The following is a 20,999-nucleotide window of genomic DNA, read 5'->3' as shown; positions in this document are numbered from 1 at the left end:
ACTAGAAAGTGGGAATATTCGTCCTTCCCTCAAGGAGACAACTAGAAGGAGAGTCCGATAGAATGGGTCGAGCCTAATCAGCACTGAGCTTGGTAAACAGATTCGCGGGCCCATTGAGTGCAACTTTACGCAGAAGCAGCCTGGGAACACTAGCGCCCTAGATGAGTCTTAAGTTCGGGAAACGCTGAGGCAACCTGGAAACTACTCAGTAGAGTAATACTAATTAATAATCAGTGGTGCTGAGGTTCCGCCCACTTGACAACCCACCCGTCCGTGAGCAATGACCAACCAGAAGGCCGGGCTGAGCCGGGGTAGGGTCACCAGCATCTCTCCCGGGAGGGCCATGCCCTCGCCGCTTTGGGCTGCGGGACGCGTCCTCGCGGCTTCACCAACCCCGCCGAGCCGGGAGCCTCGGGGCCGAGGTGCGCCAGGTGGCGAGGGTGCCAGGCGCGGCCAAGTCGGGGCGGACTGAGTCAGCCGCCCAGCTATGTTGCGGAACCAGGACGGCCGGCTCGGCTACCCCCGCCGCTGAGCCTCGCTGCCCCCACGCCTGGCGGCTCTCCCCGCCCCCGCGGGCCTGGAGGAAGCGGCCGAGGCGCGGCGCCGGAGCACCTGGGCAGGGCGCGGGCGGCGGGCGCGGCGCTTCCGGAGCTGCGCGCGGGCTCGCGCTCCCCGCCTCCAGGTGCGGCGGCCGCGGCGTGCTGGCCCCGGTGACAGCGCCGCCCGCGCGGCCGCCTCCGGGCTGCAGAGGCCGTGCGGGCAGCCGGCGGGGAGGGAAGCAGGAGGTCCCGCGCCGGGGACAGGCGGGTGAGGACTGGTCGAGCCGGGCCGGGAGAGAAGCCGGCGACCGGGCTCCCCCCCGCCCGCCTCGGCTCCCCAGCTCCGCTGCCCGCGCGCAAAGCGAGTCCAGCGGACTGCGGTGGGCTGGGCGGCGGGGCCGGGGTCGGGCGTGAGGACCGTCTGGTCTGAGCCGCGGCTTTCCGGCACTCTCTGGGTAAATTTCCAGAGCGCCAAGTGTTCGGCTCCGGTTTCTCCCGCTTGGATTTCGCTCCCGCATGTGGGCGTCTGAAAGGAAACCAGAAGCTGGTAAGTGATACAAAAACTCTACTTAGTAATGGGATTGACTCAGGAGTGGGAAGAGCCGGATAGACAGCTAAGACCCCTTCCTCGAAAAGGAGCTGCCGATCAGTGAGTTTCGGGCAGCAGTTAATTACTCGGGAGAGAGAATGAGTTCGCTCGGATCCCTGTGCTCCCCCGCACCCTACTTGTCCTAGTCTTTGAGACCGCAGGCCTGTTAATTAACTTTAATTACAATCATTTGGCCTCCACCTGCCTGAACCTAACCTCATACTCGAAAACTGTCGACAGGGAGTTTACCAGATTGATTTTCTCGTTGACGTTTGGAGACAGGTCTCCTGGGAGAATGGGTGCCCGTCTCATTAAACGAGGTAAGTTCATCCTTGCTTCTTTTCTTAAACGTTCGCCTCACCTCCTTGCGGCGATCTGGAGTAATTTTGATTGGGGGAAAGTCTTTGCGAAAATATATTGTGAACTATAACCTTTGATAATTAGAGGCAAATTAGAAGCTAGTTTGTTTGGAATAATGACATTTTAGGCTGTTGCAAGCCTGTATGGTGATAGCAACTTTTGTGTGTGTGTGTGTGCAAGGGTGTCCTTGAAGTAGTCTGCTTAGTGGAATATATCCTTTTGGTTTAAAAAAAAAGTACCGAAAAATAAGCTATTTTTAAAAGTACATATAATCGGATGTCATTGTGATTACCAATAATAGTGTTGTATTTACAAGCTCAGTATTGATTTCTCCCGCACTTAAGCGCTCTTCCCCCGCATGAGTTTACGGGAACATTGCCCGTAAGTAATTGGAAGATGAAGTTATGACTATTTTAAAAAGGAAGGTAACTTTTTTAAGGGGAAAAGAGAAATACTTCTAAACTTATATTTGTGACTTCAATACACTTACAAGAGAAATATTGAGGGGAAAATTCTCATGACCTTCCACTGTTCAACAGTGTTTTAAAAAGAAAGAAAAAGTAAAATGGGTCATGGAACTAGGCTAGAGCCTAAAGTGGAAATATCTCCCTGGCTACTTTTCAGACAGCTGTTTAACAAATATACACTTAAGGTGGGTCTTAACACCAAGGGTGTTCTATATAGACTTGATTTGTCAGTACTCAAAGATTTGTTTAAATTAAAAGATACCTAGAGGGGAGGTCAAATGACTTGTTAAAACTTATTTATGTGGGTGTGTGTGTTTGCATTTTTTTCCTTCCTCCATAAGTCAGATTTTATATGGATAGTCCATGAAAGGAGAAACTGGTACATTTTAAAACAAATATGTATTTTTTTTTCATTTTTCCTGTCTCTTGAATATTAAATTTTTTAATGAAAGTTTCTTTGAATTCTATAGTGCTTCTTTTTTCAAAACTTTCTCACACATGATTTCATTTAATCCAATAATAGCCTCTTTTTCCCCCCACCTACCCCCACATTGCCCCTTCCCCCTTCCTTCTCCACCCTGGTGATCAGTAGTTTGTTCTCTGTAGTATCTGTGTCTGCTTCTAAAAACAAATTTCTTAACCATTTCATACCACTGCAGTTTGAGCCTTCTAGATAGAGTACTTTTCAATTCAGCTACTTACTTATTGTGATTAAGTAGAGGACTAAGAGGCTTCCCTGATGGCTTAGACCATAAAGAATCTGCCTGCAATTAAGGAGACCTGGGTTTGATCCCTGGGTCAGGAAGATCCCCTGGAGGAGGGCATGGCAACCCACTCCAATATTCTTGCCTGGGAAATCCCTTGGACAGAGGAGCCTGTCAGCCTAGGGTCCATACGGTGGCAAAGAGTCGGACAGAACTGAAGTGACTTAGCAGCAGCATCAGCAGCATAGGGCTAAGATTATAATGAATTGCAATTTTCTTGGAAGAAAGTCTTAAACTAGCACCATAAGACTGTGAAGTTTTAAAAACCGGCTTAGAACTCTGTATTGTAAACATCATGATATTTGGGAAGTTTTCTGTTTTTGCTTTGTTTCTTTCTATCCTACCTCTTAGCAACTTTGAGAAAGTTCAGTGAAAGATGCTATAAAAATGCTGCTTATGAATGACAGTCATTGCTTTTAAGAAGAAATTATTTTAATGTTTTTGCAAGTTTTTTTTTTTCTAATTTGTTTGTTGAATCGTTTATTGAATCCAATCTTTGCACTTTCTAAACTGAGGAATTTGGGGAATTTTCTGGAAAATATTAGGTAAGGAACATTTTATTAATGTTGGAAATATTTCTTAGCTTTGATCAAATGTGATTGATGAGAAACTGGAGGCTGTGAGATGTTTTCTCGTCTGCTTGATTGCCTAAAGACACCTCCCTCATTGCCCCACTTTGTGGCAATAACTGCTGTCTCCACATACTACATTCCCATTCATCTTGACATTCCCCTCTGCAGCTCCTTCACTGATCATTCCATCCTCAGAGTTCTGAATTGCTGCATATTTCAATTACATTTACGGAGTCAGTTTGAAGTTTTTAGAGTTCCTTGGAATTCTTGAAAGATGATGGTGCTACTTCTCTATGTAATTATACATAAAACAATACTTAAAATATGAACCATGTGAAAGTCAAGTTCCTAAGACTTAAGTTTTCTCATCATTAGTCTTTAAGTGTTTTTATTGGGTACATTTGAGTCTTCCAATTTTGGTGTTCCTCTTTTACTGGCTCTTACTGACTTATAAAGAACTGTCCATATGCATTGGAGAAGGCAAGGGCACCCCACTCCAGTACTCTTGCCCAGAAACTCCCACGGACGGAGGAGCCTGGTGGGCTGCAGTCCATGAGGTCGCTAAGAGTTGGACAGGACTGAGCGGCTTCGCTTTCACTTTTCACTTTCATGCATTGGAGAAGGAAATGGCAGCCCACTCCAGTGTTCTTGCCTGGAGAATCCCAGGGACGGGGGAGCCTGGTGGGCTGCCGTCTATGGGGTTGCACAAGAGTCGGACACGACTGAAGCGACTTAGCAGCAGCAGCAGTCCATATGCATGCCATTTTTTCCCTTGACATGCATGTGGCTGTAACATGGTTACAGACATGTTTAATACACTCCTTTAGATTTTAAACTCCTGGAGAGAAGACATTGCATTTTCACTTTCTTTTTAGTACTGTATATATATATATATAATTGTTTAGTCACTAAGTCGAGTCTGACTCTTTGTGACCCCAGGAACGGCAGCACTTCCCTGTCCTTCACTATCTCACTGAATTTGCTCAAACTCGTATGCACTGAGTTAGTGATGCCATCCGACCATCTCATCCTCTGTCGTCCCCTTCTCCTCTTGCCCTCAGTCTTTCCAAGCATCAGGTTCTTTTCCAATGGCTCTTTGTGTCAGGTGGCCAAAGTATTGGAGCTTCAGCATCAGTCCTTCCAATGAATATTCAGGGTTGATTTCCTTTAGGAAATCTGGTTTGATCTCCTTGCAGTCCAAGGGACTCTGAAGAGTCCCTTGAGAATCTCAAGAGTCTTCTCCGGCTCTACAGTTTGAAAGCATCAATTTCAAATGCTCAATCTGAGCATCAATTTTGATGCTCAGTCTTCTTTATGGTGCAACTTGTATCCATACATGACTACTGGAAAAACCATAGCTTTGTCCACGTGGACCTTTGTTGGCAAAATGATGTCTTTGCTTTTTTACACTTCTTAGGCTTGTCATAACTTTTCTTCCAAGGAGCAAGTGTTTTTTAATTTCATGGCTGCAATCACCATCCACAGTAATTTTAGAGCCCAAGAAAATGAAATCTGTCACTGTTTCCACTTTTCCCCCATCTATTTGCCGTGAAGTGATGGGACTGGATGCCATGATCTTCTTTTTCTGAATGCTGAGTTTTCAGCCACCTTTTTCACTCTCCTCTTTTACCCTCATCAAGGGCTCTTTGGTTCCTCTTCACTTTCTGCCATTAAAGTGATATCATCTGCATATCTGAGGTTGTTGGTATTTCTCCTGGCAATCTTGATTCCAGCTTGTGAATCATCCAACCTGGCATTTCAGGTGATACACTCTGCATAGAAGTTAAATAAGCAGGGTGATGACTTACAGCCTTGATGTTCTGCTTTCCCAATTTTGAACCAGTCCATTGTTCCATGTTTCGTTCTAACTGCTGCTTCTTGACCTGCATACAGGTTTCTCAGGAGATAGGTAAGGTGGTCTGGTATTCCCATCTCTTTAAGGAATTTTCTGAAGTTTGCTGTGATCCATACAGTTAAAGTCTTTAATGTGGTCAATGAAGCAGAAATAGATTAAAAAAAAAAATTCCTTTGCATTTTCTGTGATCCAGGGCATATTGGCAATATGATCTTTGGTTCCTCTACCTTTTCTAAATCCTGCTGGTACATCTGGAAGTTTTCGGTTCATGTACTCCTGAAGCCTAACTTGAAGGAATTTGAGCATAATCTTGCTTTCATGAGAAATGAGTGCAATTGTACAGTAATTTGAACATTCTTTGTCATTGGAATGGAAATTGACCTTTTCCAGTCCTGTGGCCACTGTTGAGGTTTCCAAATTTGCTGGCATACTGAGTGTAGCACTTTAACAATATCGTCTTTCAGGATTAGAATATATATATACACACACACACACAAAATAGCACTGTTCTCAAATGAGATGATAGGTGTTATCTTGAACTGCAAATGTTTCTCTTGTTATCTTGGAGAGAGTAGTTAGCGATCCTTAAATATTTATTTAATGAATAAATGTTAATAAATGAGTCAATCAGTTAAGAGACACTTGCTGAGATATCCTCTTACCTAAGAAAAAAGAGACTTAGATAATTACAGAGCCAATAGGAACAAGCCCTCAAATTCAGTTGGAAAAGAGGTCAGGGTGCTATTTATAAATGCTAAGAGAGGAAGCCATTCACAGTAGGCTATTTTGAAACATCTGGTTGTTAGTCAAAAAATGTGACTCAAATTCAGAGAAATAGTGGAGAATACATTTGTATCTCCATTTTGTATTTGTATAAAATACTCAAAGCAAGACTTAGATACATTTGTATCCAATTTAAAAATTGATATATAAAAGTGCATGTATCATAAGTGTACATTTTAAAATCTTTTTATTGAAGTATAATATCACACAAGTTTTTATCTCAGCCAATTAAACATTAAAGGTATGTTCAATGTAGCATGAAATAGAACAGAATCCTGAAGAATATGTATGTACTTGTGCTTCTATCAAGAATCCTAAAGGGTCTGAGTGTCCTTTCAGCTGCCAGGACACAGATGTGGGTGGGAGGGAGCTGGAATGAGCAGGTTTCAGGGGTACTCAGGTAGGTGTCCTCTGCTGCCTGCCGTGTGGGCTTTGGTTTGTTATGACTTTCCCCCACTCCTGCTCTTGTAGGAACTTGGGGAAATGCTTGCTTAAGAACTGTGGCCCTGCTTTAAAGATCTCTGAATTTTAAACAAGTCTCAAACATCAGCCAATTAACTTAAAATCTGGATAGACAGTTTGAAAGAAAAGGGACTTACTGAAGCTAAGGAGTGTTTCAAGCCACATAACTTATTGAGATGTTATCGAAAACACCTAAACCCAGGTACTACTTAGGCTAGTAATAAATTCATTCAAAGTCAAGGAATGGTCACTACTGGCCTTCACTCGCTGTGAAATGGATATTCTTGATTTTGAAAGAGTTGTCTTTCAGATTACACAGAAAATAAAATAATCAAAGCAAGACTTAGAACAGTCTTTTCTCCTTGATCCAAGCTGTGGAAGGCTTTTGCCTGGAGCCTGGCTATTTTCAGCTCAAACCTCTGTTACTCTCCATCCAGCAGCCACTAATTAAGTGCTTGTTGCTTGCCAGGAACTAAGATCTTTATGCATATTTACTCATTTCATCCTCAAAAGAGTCTTGTGTCAGTGCTTAAAGATGACCACAGTGTATCTCAGAAAAATAAAGGAACTTTCCCAAGTTCATGCAGGTATTACACAGCAGAGCTATGATCACTGGACATCACTGTGCTGTTTCTCAAGTCTAAAGTCTTCAGGTGAAAATCTTCATTCTCACTACTATAACGACATCTATAGTTTACTAAATTAATGAAACTGTTTACTGCTGTGTGAGGTGCTTTGTAGGTTTATTAGAAGAATAATTGATGGTGCTAATTGAAAGGAATATAATTTTATGAAGCAGGCAGGAGAATCACACCAAGTACCAATCACACCAAGTGCCATAATACAGTATGAATATGATCAACTACAATATTATATGCCACGGATGAATTAGCCAGTATTTTTTGGACGCTTATAATTCATGCCAGGTGCTTTTCTATATGCCTTATGTATTTGACTTGTTTAATTCTAGCAGAAATCCTAGCAGCTATTTTATCTTCATTTTACAGACAAGGAAACAGCTTCAGGGAAGTCAACTATCTTCAGGGACATAGAAAACGAGTGGGAAAGGCTGGGTTGGAGTTCAGGCAGCCTGACTCTAGAGCACCGTGCTTTGTGTACTGTGGCCTGAGTATCTCAAACAATTAAAAGTAAATGACTTCAGGCTTCCGTATTTACTTACTTACATGGACGCATATGCTCACAGCTGCAAAGGCTTATATAACTTGAGTTTGCAAGGGATGGTATAGTGCAGCAGCATTTCCCTAGAGACTCTAAACGCTTGTGTATAGTAGAACAGTCAAATGAGAGGGAAAATAGGAAGTCCTTGATCCCTTCCTGCTGTTAAATCGATTGCATAGGTATTAGGAGGCATCACAGTTAACAGCACAGGTTGTAGAGTCTGACTCTTGGAATTCTGAAACATCCACTGTTTTCCTGCTGTTTGGCTTTGGGCATGGGGCTTTCCTCCTAAAGCAACTGTGAGGATTAAATGAGATCCTATAAAGTTGGTTTGCAATCACTCCACAGATATTGGCTGTTAACATTAGCAATAGAAGTCTGAGGGAGAATGAAAGAGGATGGATATGTTTTGATGAAGGGGAAAGAGGGCTCAATGTAGAGAACGTGGGGCAGTGGAGGAAAGAGCCTGTGGATGACCATGGTTCAGAGTTGAGGGAACTGGGCTTTCTGTAAGGGGTTAACTGGGGGCAGTGTTATCGCAAGATAAGGTAGGTGACCAGTGGTAGGGGACAGGCATACTAAATGACCAACCAATTTGACACCAAGGATGTAAGGACTTAGACTAGAAGAATAGAATTCTTGATCTCTGACCTTTGTAATTTGCCCTATACGATGGGAGAGAGTAATGACAGCAAGCGTGCTTTCTCAAAACCACTTCCTCTTCTGCATGGTTGTGGGGAGCAGAGTGGAACGGTTCGTCTTTATGACTATGTGAAGTTAACATCTTAGTATTAAACAATAAGTTTGTTTGATGTGAAATACAGTGATACCTCCTTCTTGTGACTATATTCTGTACTGAAGCAAAAGTAGAATTCTATTAAGACCTGTAGCCTGAACTCACTAATTCAGTGTGTTATTTATATGGAGCTCCCGAAGTTTGTAAAAGATAAGCTATTTCTCCACATAAATCACTTGAAATCAGGGACATTTCCTTTCATCATCTATAGTGCCAGGTATCCTTTGGGGATAGCTGATTAGCTCTGGAGATTTGGAGGAATAAAAATGGTGCCTGAGGTTTCTACCTTGGGTATCATCATGCGTGCTAAGTCACTTCAGTCCTGTCCGACTCTTTGTGACCCCATGGACTGTAGCCCGCCAGGCTGCTCTGTCCCTGGAGTTGTCCAGGCAAGAATACTGGAGTGGGTTGCCATGTCTTCCTCCAGGGAATCTTCACAACCCAGGAATCAAAGCCACACCTCATTCTGTCTCCTGGTTAGCAGGTGGATTCTTTACCACTAGGATGTCCTGCGTCAGTCAACTCTCCTATTTACTGGTACCCCTCAGTCACTGTGAGCAACAAAAGTGATTTCTCACACATTTCTTGATTCCCACTCAACTGGGGACGACTGTTTTGGTATACAATAAACTTCCATTGTTTTTCGAATCTGTAAGACTTGAATTGATGACATTGAAGAGTCTCTGTATTCATGTGCCTGCCTAACTTATTTAGTTTACATTTTTAAGGCTCCTTTCGGTCCTGTGATCCTATGATTGTTAAGTCTACTATTTCAACACATTTTCAGGTTTCTAAATACTGTAAGGTTATGTTTATGATTTTTAAATGGTATTTTTAGTGAATTCAGTTATACTATTGCTACTTTTTCCCTCCCCAAAGATGCTAAAATCAGGCAGAAGTTATTCTAAAAGTTGTCAGCACTGAATACTTAATGCCTTTATGATTTAATGAAGTGACCCAAGTTTTTAAGTTATTTTCTTTCGTCATTTAATTGGGGAATATGACAAAGTTACACTGGTAATGGGTGGGGGGATGTGTAGTGGGAAGTGGTTTACTGTGGTGGTTTTTCTAACTTGAGGTATTTGGAGATAGGGTGGCTGTCCCAACCTATAAATTTTTTTAATTGAAGTATACTTGATTTACAATATTATATTAGTTTCAGTTGTACAATTTTTATGAGTTATACTCCATTTAAGGTTATTGCAAACTAATGGATATGCTATTCAATATATCTGCGTTGCTCATTTATTTTACACTTGTCCTTGGTGGCTCAGTTTGTAAAGAATCTGCCTGTTGTGCAGTAGACTGCCTACAATCCAGAAGACCAGGGTTCCATCCCTGGGTTGGGAAGATCTTAGCGAGGAAGCCACCACATGATAGTTTATATTTCTTAATCGCCTACCCCTGTCTTGCCGTTTCCTACTCCCCTCCCCTCCCTGGTAAGCACTAGTTTCCTGTCTGTATCTGTGAATCTGTCCCTGTTTTGTCACATTCATTTTTTAGATTCTGAATATAAGATAGCAAAGAGTATTTGTCTTTGTCTGACTTCTTTCACTAAGCTTAATACCGTCTAGGTGCATCCATGTTGTAGGAAATGACAGAATTTCATTCTTTGTTTGTATAGCCGAGCAACATTCCTTTGTATTCCATGTGTATATATATCACATCTTCTTTGTTCATCCATCTATTGATGGACACGAAGATTGCTTCTGTATTTGACTATTATAAATAATGCTGCTATGAACATTGGGGTGCATGTATGTTTTCAAATTAGTGTTTTGTTTTTTGGATATATATCCAGGAGTAGAATTGCTGAATTATATGGTAGTTCTTTGTTTTGTTTTTTTGAGAAGCCTTCGTTCTGGTTTTCCACAGTGGTTATACCAATTTACATTCCCACCAACAGTGTAGGAGAGTTCCCTTTTTAACACATCTTTGCCAACGTTTGTAATTCGGGTTCTTTTTGATGATAGTCATCCTGAATGGTGTGAGGTGATATCCCACTCTGGTTTTGATTTGCATTTCTCTGATTAGCAATATTGAGCATCTTTTTATGTTCCTGTTGGCCATCTATAAGTCGTCTTTGGTGAAATATCTATTTGAGTCTTCTGTCCACTTTTTAACTGAGTTATTTGATTTTTTTTGATACTGAGTTTAATATTGAATGTATGAGCTATAGCCATTAACTAAGTTATTTGTGTTTTTGATATTGAGTTTACTATTGAATATATGAGCTATAACTGTATTGGTCATATCATTTGCAAATATTTTATCCCATTCAGTAGGTTGTGTTTTCAGTTTGTGGATGGTTTCCTTTGCTGTGCAAAAGCTTAAGTTTGATGAAGTCCATTTGTTTATATTTGCTTTTGATTCCTTTGCCTTAGGAGACAGATTAAAAAAAAAAAAAAACTGCTATGATTTATGTCACAGAGTGTTCTGCCTGTGTTCTTTTCAAGTTATATGGTTTCCAGTCTTACATTGAGGTCTTTAATCTATTTTGAGTTTATTTTTGTGTATGGTGTGACAAAATGCTCCAATTTCATTGATTTTCGTGAGGCTGTCCAGTTTTCCAGCACTTCCTTATTAAACAAGAGACTGTCTTTCCTGTATTGTATATTCTTGCCTTCTTTGTCATAGATTAATTAGCCATAAGTGTATGAGTTTGTGTTTAGGCTCTCTATTTTATTCCATTGACCTATGTGTCTGTTTTTGTGTATCATGCTGTTTTGTTGACTATAACTCTGTTCTATAGTCTGAAGTCAAACAATGTGATACCTCTTGCTTTGTTCATTTTCTGAAGATTTCTTTGGGAATTTGGAGTCTTTTGTGGTTCCATGTAAACTTTAGGATTATTTGTTTTAGTTCTGTGAAAGGTGTATTGGGTATTTTGGTAGGAATTGCATTAAATCTGTATATCGCTTTGGGTGGTATGACCATTTTGGTGATATTCTTTCAGTCCATGTACATGGGATTTCTTTGTATCATCTTCATTTTCCTTCATCAGTATTATATAGTTTTGAGAGTATAGATCTTTCACCTTCTTGGTTAAGTTTATTATTAGATATTTTATTCTGTTTGATGAATTTTTAAAAGTCCTTTAGGTTGGTTGGAATGCTTCCAGCTTCCCTACTACCAACCCTTCTCTCCCCTTGGTTCTTGATTCTAGGATCACTTGTAGTGATTAGATGGATTGGGGAAATCTGTATTTGAGCTCCTTTGGAGCTTGGTGACCTAAATAGACAAAACTTTAAAACTTTGTACTTTCCACTTGTTACTTTAAATCATCTCAAAGTTGAGAGGGAGTCTTTCAGCAAACATTTGTTGAACACCTTTTATGTGCCTGATGGTGTTCAAAGTTAAGACCTTCAGCAGTGAACCATAGACAAGATTTCTATCCTCTGGTAGAAGTCTACAGATGTCATGTAGTAACAAATGCCATGAAGATAGAGAAAGCAAGAGTAAGGAATGCTGAGGCACAGAGCATGCTGTATCCATAAGGGCACTAGGGAAGGCCACTCTAACGAGCACACATTTGAGCATAGACCTACTCAAGTGATGGAGTGAGCCATGAGCCATGGGAGTATGTTGGGAAGTAGATTTGAAAGAGAGAGATGAGTGAGAAGTAGGAATCATGTGGTAGAAATAGGACTGAAGCCAGCTTGGTGACGATTGAGTGATGGGGGCTTCAGGCAAAGCCAGGGAAGATGAAGTTAGGTAGTTGCAAAGGGTGATGTGATGTGACTTTTATAAAATGAATCATTCTGGCTGTTGTGTTGAGAATATGCTGCTTGTGAAGGCAGGAGGCTAGGATATCAGTCGGAAGGCTGTTGCAGCGGTCTAAGAAAGACAAGATAGTGGCTTGGGCTAGAATGTGAGCAGGAGTGGTGATGAGAAGCAGTTGGTATTCATAGCGCCTCCAAGGTAGAGCCCAGGGAGATAAGATTACGGTTGTTAAGTGATACTAAAAGCTGGGCATATAGAAGGTACTCCTAAATGTTACTTCTGTTTTCCTTTTATTTTCTCTTGGAAGTGGGTCAGGATAGCATGGGCAAATGTACATTCACATCTGTAATGCCAACTATTTATGTATTCTCTAAATGTGTACTGTATACATACATCATGTACTATGTTTACAAACAAGTAATTTGGCATTTATTGGGCAGCTTATACTGGCTAGTCATCATCTTGGCAGGTTTATTAGTTTATTGTGAGATAATAAACATAATTATGATGACAGATACTTATTTAACATTTGCTGTGTGCCATTGGTATTCTTGACGCTTTACAAAAAGCCTCATCAACTAGGTAATCTTACCTCTCCTTTCCTGATGAGAAAACTGTGGCACAGAGAGTTTAAATACTGGAATTTGACCAAAGGTGCCCAGCTCCCAAATCCTGGCTATCACACTGCACTATCCCGTTTCTATAGGTTAACATGGAGTCAACAGAATGTGATTAAATACTGAGCAGTAAATGCTATAGTCATGCAGTGAAGAGAGTTTATTTCTTGCTCAGTAGAGACCTTATGAAGGAAATAGCATTTGAGTTACATTTCAAAGAATGGGAAAGATTTCAACTGTGGGAAGTTAATGACTTAGTGATGAAAATAGGTAATTATAATGATGGAAGTGAATATGTGCTAAGCACTTGATGGGGATTAAGCACTATTTTAGCACTTGGAGTGGATTGTCTCATGTAATCTTCACCAGCACTGAGGTACCTTTGAACATGTTTATTTTATGGGGAAGGAAACAGACACACAGATATGTGCCTGTGAAAGTGGAGGAGGGTGGAAATTGAATATAACTGTAGACTCCTGGGCACTCTCTTAGGAAGGACATCCATCTCCTGGGGTGGGGGAAGTGATGTACTTCAGCTCAGGTGTGAGGAATTGAAAACCGAACCAAATTTTTTTTTGTGCATCTCAGTCATCTTTGGCATGTGTCACTAACATCGATTCTAGGGCTTATATACAGTCATTGCGGTACAGCAGATCCACTCACTGAGACCAGGAGAGCCATGAACCTAGAACATGGCATTTGTGTCTGGTGCCCAAGTGGAAGTCAAAACATGGAGGGCTTGATGTTGTGTTAAGGAGTTTGTCTGCGAGACTGTTGTAGTTAGGGGTGCCCATCTCTTTGCAGCTTGATGATGTGTTTGGGGGCCTGAAGCCTCTGAAGAAGTGGGTCTGTGAACACCTTTGGATAGTCAGACAGTTAAAAAGCCCAATGATTGGAGGATGGAGCCTACATGAACGTGCAGAGAGGTGGGGCCTGTGGGAGAGAGCCTCTTCCAGGTCACAAGAAGGAATCTAGTTCATTAAACCTTATTCAGCATGCCCATGATACCAGAGTGAGGTGGTATTGGTTCGAACATTTGGTATATCCATGCTTGAGTCAGCCACTCAGGAACTTTATGTGTAAGAGACAGAAGAGGCTGGTATATTACAACGTAAAGGTTCACACATGCAGACACATTAAAAAAAATAACAAAATGGGCTGCTGAACCACTCCCACCATTGCTACTGGTCTGTGTCCCATCTCCTAAACATGTTTCAAGTGCTTTGCAGATCTCTAGAATCCTAGCATAGGAGATGGAGAAAGGAGTGATTCACTCTATTTCAAGAGGTTGATAGGAAGCTTTCCGAGAGGGAGTAATATCTGCCTGTCCAAAATTGTAAATGGTGCAGGGGATTTGGCCAAGTGTGTAGATCTGCCAGCTCTTACAGCGTAGGTGAAAGGTGTGGGGCTATTTAACACTTTGTTGCTTGGGGGAAGTGATAATTAATAATGATGAGCTGAAGTCAGTGAAGTGACACGGGGTAAACTTGAGCCTGAAGCTAGTAGTGGAAACGTCTCCCTAGCAGTAGAAATACATCTGAGGTACAGTATCTGGAGCATCGTTGCCACTTACATCAATAGTAGCTACTGTTGTTTTTTATTTTCAGAGCTGAGACCAGGCTTGGGGTGGTATGGCACCCCAAGAAGCTTAGCCTCTTCTGTTCAGGGTGTGGAATGACAGGCCAGATTTGGACTTCCAGTGGTTTAGGGGTACATGGGCTGAGGGGTTTGTTGAGATGATGGCAGTGATTTAGACAGGAGATGTAACACAGGAGGGCCTGAACTGTGGTGAGGAAGGTGGAGAAATACATTGCTTCATGTTTTCTCACAGTTCTAGAGCCCGGTATCAAAAATTGCTGCCACTTTGGTAATAATTATTTCCATTTTGTAATGGGCAGACAAAACTAAATAATGGGATTAAAAAAAATAATTATGTGAACAGGAATAATGTATCTGAGAATCAGGTTCATCTATGGCGTTGAGGTTCAACTTCCCGCTTTTCCCTGGCGTTTGTTATTGTGAGTGTGACAGAGGGATGCCTGTTGGGCGCAGGATTTCCTGTCTTTCATCTCTCTTTTTTTTATTTAATTAAATTTTTTTTTTTTTTGGTTGAAGGATAATTGCTTTATAGAATTGTTGGTTTCTGTCAGACATGAGCATGAATCAGCCATAGCTGTATATGGTCTTTCCTCTCTTGTTTGTGACTTTTATTTCTTTGTTTCTGAGGTGCTGCCTAAATAGTATATGTTTTCCCTTTTATTTCTGGTGTACTCACCTGTCAGTGTTGGCTAAAGTTTTAGAATAGTTGGGGCAACATCTTAGGGGCAGTTGGCATATATCACATGGAGACTCTTGAGTTGTGTCTTCTGAAGAGCTACTTTGAGATGCAGTTTTTTCCAGAAACACTGCATCTCTGCTTTGCTCCAGTGAATATACCTGATTCCGCTGTGTCTCATTTTATTACTTCAGGGTATAGTCATTATGCTGACTTCCCAGGTGAATCAGTGGTAAAGAATATACCTGCCAAGCAGGAGATGGCGGGTTTGATCCCTGGGTTGGGAAGATCCCCTGGAGAAGGAAGGGCAACCCACTCTGGTAGGGGAGGTCCCATGGACAGAGGCGCCTCCAGTACTCTCGCCTGGGAAAACCCCTACAGTCCACGGGGTCACAAAGAACCAAACATGACTTGGTGACTAAACAACAATGGTCGTCATGCATATTCTGTACTTTTTTCCTTTTTTCCTGATGCATAATGTATAGAAATCTGCATATACCATACACTTTTACAAACTCAACACAGCCATATAAACAACAGCTGGAAAAATCAACTTTTTAAACAATTGAACAATGTTTGTGAGAAAAGTGAACTTGTGTGAATCTGCTGTGTATAAAGGAAAATGTGACCTTTAAACTTTTTCCTTTTCCTTTCATATTAACTTACTTCCTGTTATCTAACGTAAAGTTGTTCATCTAGTCTTGTCTTATATAATATTGTGCATATAATGCTGCTGCAATTTTGAAGTGAAAATCATTGACTGAGAAATATGTTCTAACTATGCTTTTGGAGTGAGTCTTTGAAGAAAGTAAAGGATGAAGTTGCTCATATCTATTAGGTACTGTTAAGAAAAATTTTCTAAAATTTGGAAATCAAAAGAATGTATAGCATGTTCCTGGGATGCCTCCTTGAGGGTGTTTAACAGGCACACCCCAGGGATATTCTAATTCTTGTGTTCACCTGCTATTTACTATTTGATTAGAACCCTGAACTGGGAAGTTACCTGTTGGCTTATAGATTTTTGTCCAATGGAAAGATATCCCCAAAGGTTATGGTTTTATTGCCCTGTAGATCACTAACCAGGGTTTTTTTTTTTTTATATATAACCTACCCATATTATTCTAGAACTAAAAAAAACAAACAAAAACATTTTCTGATGGACTATATAAACCTGTTCAACAAACGATCTTGGAATTAGCCCTACCACCTTACTGGTTCCCTCATTAATTAGTGAATAAAAGTTTTGGACACATGTTTAATTTACATTAAAGAATTTTTTTTTTTTTTTTTTTTACCGTTTTGAAAATCATCATTTGGTACTACTATAGCATTTCTGTCCCATCCCTTCACACTCTACCTAGGAAGTGACTTTCTAGGGCATGCAAAGTTTCCAAACTTAGCCAGTACAAGTAGTGATCCTTATTTCTGTTGTGAGTTTCTTCAGAGAACGTTTATAATGTAAAACTAGTTTTATTGCCAAAAATGTCCTAATAAGTTGCTTTTCTTTTCTTCTTTTTTTCCTAGGCTTAAGCACATAAAGCATTCACTGTGGAGAGAAGAGCATTTTTGAGATAAGTCAGAGGGAAACCCACTACAGAAGGGCACCTCCCATGTGTGTGTTGTGTGGTACTGCTTCTTCAAACTTTGCCTAGTGATGAAGCCACCATTATGTCCTCAGTCAGCGAAGTGAATGTTGATATCAGAGATTTCCTCATGAGCATTAATTTGGAGCAGTACCTCTTAAACTTCCGTGAATTTGGTTTTAATAATGTGAGGGACTGTGCAGACATAAATGACAGCGTGCTCCTCAAAGTTGGAATATCACCTACAGGACACCGGAGGAGGATACTTAAACAGTTACAGATAATCCTGTCAAAAATGCAAGATATCCCAATATATGCAAATATTCACAAGACAAAGAAGAATGATGAGACTTCAAAGGATCACCAGGCTCCATCTTCTGCTCAGAATACCTGCTTAGAATTTTCAGATTCACACAGTGTTCAGATATCTAGCCCTATACAGTTGGAGACTGTTACAAAAAATGTTGGAGAACATGAGGTTTGTGTGGAAAATAGCCAGTCTCTTAAATCAGATGATAAGCTGACTCTTCCTACACACAACTTTCCCATTCCAGAAGACGAACCACACTCGAATTCAGGTTCTTTTCAAGATTCTTTACTTGGTAGTGAAATTGCCAAAGTAGAATCTTTGATAACAGAGAAGACTGTGGGCTGTACTACTGAAGAACAAACAGAAAGAGTTGATTTGATTTCAGAAAATGTAGGCAAGCTTCCTAATGCAGACCTTGAATTCCTTTCCTCCCATGACTCTTCAGTATCAGAAGCAAATTCTGGAAATGGAACTAACGTTTTATTAGAAAGCTCACCACCATCACCATTCTTTCAGTTCCAAGGAGAAATGGTTGTAAATGATTTGTACGTGCCATCATCGCCAGTCCTAACACCTATGAGAAGTCGTAGCAAGTTGGTTTCAAGACCATCTCGATCTTTTCTGCTAAGACATCGGCCGGTACCAGAGATTCCAGGATCAACGAAGGGAATTTCAGGGAGGTAGGAGTTTTTATGATAGGCTGTGTGTATTCAGTTTGGGGGAATGTAGCTAGTTCTAACAATTTTCTTTTCTGTGTTCCTTTCTAAGTTTGACATTTTAGTTTACCCGTTCAACCAACCTTTTCTTTCTTCTAAAACTTTTCATCATGTCATTTCTCTTGTATACCGCTACCCAGAGTCTGTTTCCAACTTGTAACTGCCTGGGACTCTCTAACTTTCTCCTATTTAATTGGTGGAATTCCCTTCCACTAATTCTACCTGGATATTCCATCCCATATCTAGTATGAGGAACCTTCCACCGTATCTAGTATGACATTCTTCCACGAGTGCACTTATATTTGAATTGCTGACTCTGTCTCCCCTAGGAGACACTATGTGCTTTTTGGGGGAGGACCATGTTTCTATGATTGTGTCTCTACTGCCTAATGCAATGACTGGCACCAATGAATCATTCAACACACATCTAGTGAGCACCTACTTGATACTGGTCACAGTACTAGGAGCGGAGGAAGTAGAGAGGGATAAAGGGGCTTGAAGTGTAACGCAGAAGACTTGTACACAGTAGTAGCATTACAATGTGAGACCAAGTGAGCTGGAGACTGGAGCTCTAAAGAGGGGTCCTAACGACTTGTTGGGTCTGTGGTTCCCTGGGGTAACTGTGGAGTCGGAGAGGAGCTGGCTTATTGCAGAGACTGCTTTCAACCGTTTCTCAAAATTACACCTAAGATGTGGTTTCCTCCAGGGCTGTGGTGAGATTTTTTTTTTTTTTTCCCTATTCACTAAAATCTAACACTTGTCTCTGCTAGGAATCATGAGGTTAAGTTCAACCCTTACTGCTCTGGCACCAAATGCAATGACATATTCCTGTGCAGGGTGTAGGCTGTGTATTTCTGCAAGATTCTCTCTCCCCTGCTTGTATCCCCATGAAGCCACTCTGTCCCCGGTGCTGGATCTTGGTTGTATTGACAAGAGAAAATACGGAAATTTAGTATACGCGAGAGAAAACATGGCAGTTTACCAGACCATGTTGAGTGTCTTCCAGGAGAGTGTAAACTCCTCGAGGGCAGAGGCCCTAATCACTTTGTCTTTATCTTGGCATCCTTGCTGCCAGTGGCAGTATTGAGTACTTACTGGGAAATCAGTTGGCACTGTCATTTATTGAACACCTGGAATATGGTTTGGTTTATAATTTTCCATAAAATTATAAACTAATTCTCACACTGGCCCTTGAAATAGGTACTATTCACCCATTTTCTTATGAGGTAACCAAGCCTTAGGTTAACTTTTCTAGGATTACATTGGCCGTGAACTGGGATTTCATTCCAGTTCATTTGATTCTATAGCACACTTTTTTAACCACTCATTTAGTAAATGTTCTTAAAAATGTTGATGGCGTATATAAGAAACGGAGTATTTCTTAGGAATGTAGAAAGTCACCAGTTTTTGTATACCATTGTAGCTTCAGCATATTTTGCTAATTTTCGACACTTAAATGAGAGGGGTCTGCTGTGTCTTTGCAGGAATGGAATCCTTTTGGAAGCCATAAGGATAACTTCAGATAAGAAACATTGGGCTCAGGTTTTACTTAAGTTGTATTATTTTTACACATTTTTGAGAATCTTTTGATGTTCATTTAGTTCTAAGTGTAAGCTTTGTATCATGTGAAAGGCTAGTTATTCACATTGTGATCCTTGAGGCTTTGAAAATGAGAATTGAAATAATGGTACAATTAGTAGTAAGTAGCTTAGTAGGAGCTGATTATGACAGTAAATGGTATCTATGTATTTCTGGTGATCAAATTATAAAAGGAGAAAATAAATTATTTTCAGACGTCAGTGTTTTTCTTTGTGGTCCTTGCCTGAATTGCAAATAGTAATTGCAAGATTCTACAGTGTTATAAATGAAACTGTAGATTATATAATCCAAGATTCTCTCTAGTCAAATAACATCTAAATGATATTTAGTATATGCCTTGATGTACCATAGAATATATTTCTTTGTGGCCAGCAATTTTATCCTAATTTCTTTACTCACTAAAGGTTTTGTATAATTGTTGAAAACAATTCTGGCTATGTGTTCCTGATGTGAGGTGCTTGCTTTCTATCTCCCTGGACATGTACCCCCAGCCTTTACCCCTTGCCAAGTTATCTGATGCAATTGATGGGTTCTCTTTGTCCTTGCCTTGGGCTCCTCCCTTGAATTCCTGTCTGATCCTCTTGGGAAGGCTGGGTTGGGTGGGGCTGTGCTGGACACTGGACCTCAGGATCTCTTTGCAAGTCCTATCTCTTGGGGGCTAGGTCAGAGCTAGCCTTGAAGAGCCGGTTCCTTCCTTATCAGCTCACCAGTAGGCTCTCCCATAGAGGAGACCTGTGTAAGGAGACTTAGAGAGGTTTCTAAGTAGAATGCAAGTCCCACCAGCTGCCTTTCCCTGGGAGTCATAGATGTGTCTTGTGAGTCTTTATGATCCTTCCAGGAGGATCCTCCTTCGTACTCAAAGCAGGAAGGATTCAGGTATCTTTTGCTACGAAAGAGGTACCTTTCTTATCCTCCTCCCTAGCTTAATGATTTTCATACATATTTCATGGACTGTTTTATCCTAGGCACAAGTCACAAAACCCTGTCTTTTAGATGTCATCCCTTTGAGTATTTTGGGGAAGGAACAGTAAACAAGCAGAGGTAAAGGCGAGGAGGGTGGTATGCAGGGTTGCACTGTGGTTGGAGTACATCTTTTGTAACATAAGACTGAGGACCTGTGTTAACTGTTTAAGGGCATTTTTCAAAAGTATGAGTTCTAAACCTGAAGTCACCAGCCTTCTGTGAACTTTTTATTAAAAGTAAAAATCGTTGATATTTTTCTCTGGATGTACATAGACATGATATAGACATTAAAAATGGATCTGCTGTTTTAGACTTTAATGGTGAAACGTATATGAACAAAAACATACAAATACACAACTGTTTGCTACATTGAATTAGAAAAATACTGAAATTCATCCCATCCTCATGTTCAAGAAAACCTTTATATTTCATGTAAATAGCAAAAAAAAAAGTGCTTTAACATTATAAAATTCAGATTTTTTTCCTTTAAAATGGCTTTTTACAAATTCTATGAAAATGAGTTGATTATTTCAGTATTTGCGAAATTTTGACTTGAATGTCTATCAATAACAGTGAAGCAAACTTTTTAAAACCTCTTTTTAGATTATTTCAGTATTTGCAAAATTTTGACTTGAATGTCTGTCAATAACAGTGAATCAAACTTTTTAAAACCTCTTTAATCAGAGGACAGTTGTTTTACAATGTATGGTTTCCGTCAAACAGCAACATGAATCAGCCATAGGTATCTGTGTGTTCCCTTCCTCTTGAACGTCCCTCCCACGCCACCGCACCCCTCTAGATTGTCCCAGAGCATTGGGTTGAGCTCCCCGAGCCACACAGCAAATTC

At 40.8% G+C, this 20,999-nt stretch overlaps 1 protein-coding gene across 3 annotated transcripts in view; it reads left to right on the top strand.

Annotated features, from left to right (window-relative positions):
• The first annotated feature begins 945 nt into the window (after positions 1-945).
• Positions 946-20,999, top strand: part of ARAP2 (ArfGAP with RhoGAP domain, ankyrin repeat and PH domain 2) — a 186,389-nt gene continuing 166,335 nt past the window's right edge. For 2 of the 3 annotated variants that reach the window (XM_043871270.1, XM_043871268.1), the window contains exons 1-3: positions 946-1,086; positions 1,369-1,448; positions 16,506-17,554. In XM_043871270.1, the coding sequence (XP_043727205.1) occupies positions 16,650-17,554 (905 nt within the window). In that variant the 5' untranslated portion in view covers positions 946-1,086; positions 1,369-1,448; positions 16,506-16,649. The remainder of the gene's footprint in view (positions 1,087-1,368; positions 1,449-16,505; positions 17,555-20,999) is intronic. The other variant, XM_043871269.1, reaches the window with a different exon arrangement.

This window comes from Cervus elaphus, chromosome 17 (assembly GCF_910594005.1).
Source record: "Cervus elaphus chromosome 17, mCerEla1.1, whole genome shotgun sequence".
Taxonomy (NCBI): Eukaryota; Metazoa; Chordata; class Mammalia; order Artiodactyla; family Cervidae; genus Cervus; species Cervus elaphus.
The sequence above is the reverse complement of the archived record's forward strand: the minus strand, read 5'-3'. Positions and strand labels throughout refer to the sequence as shown.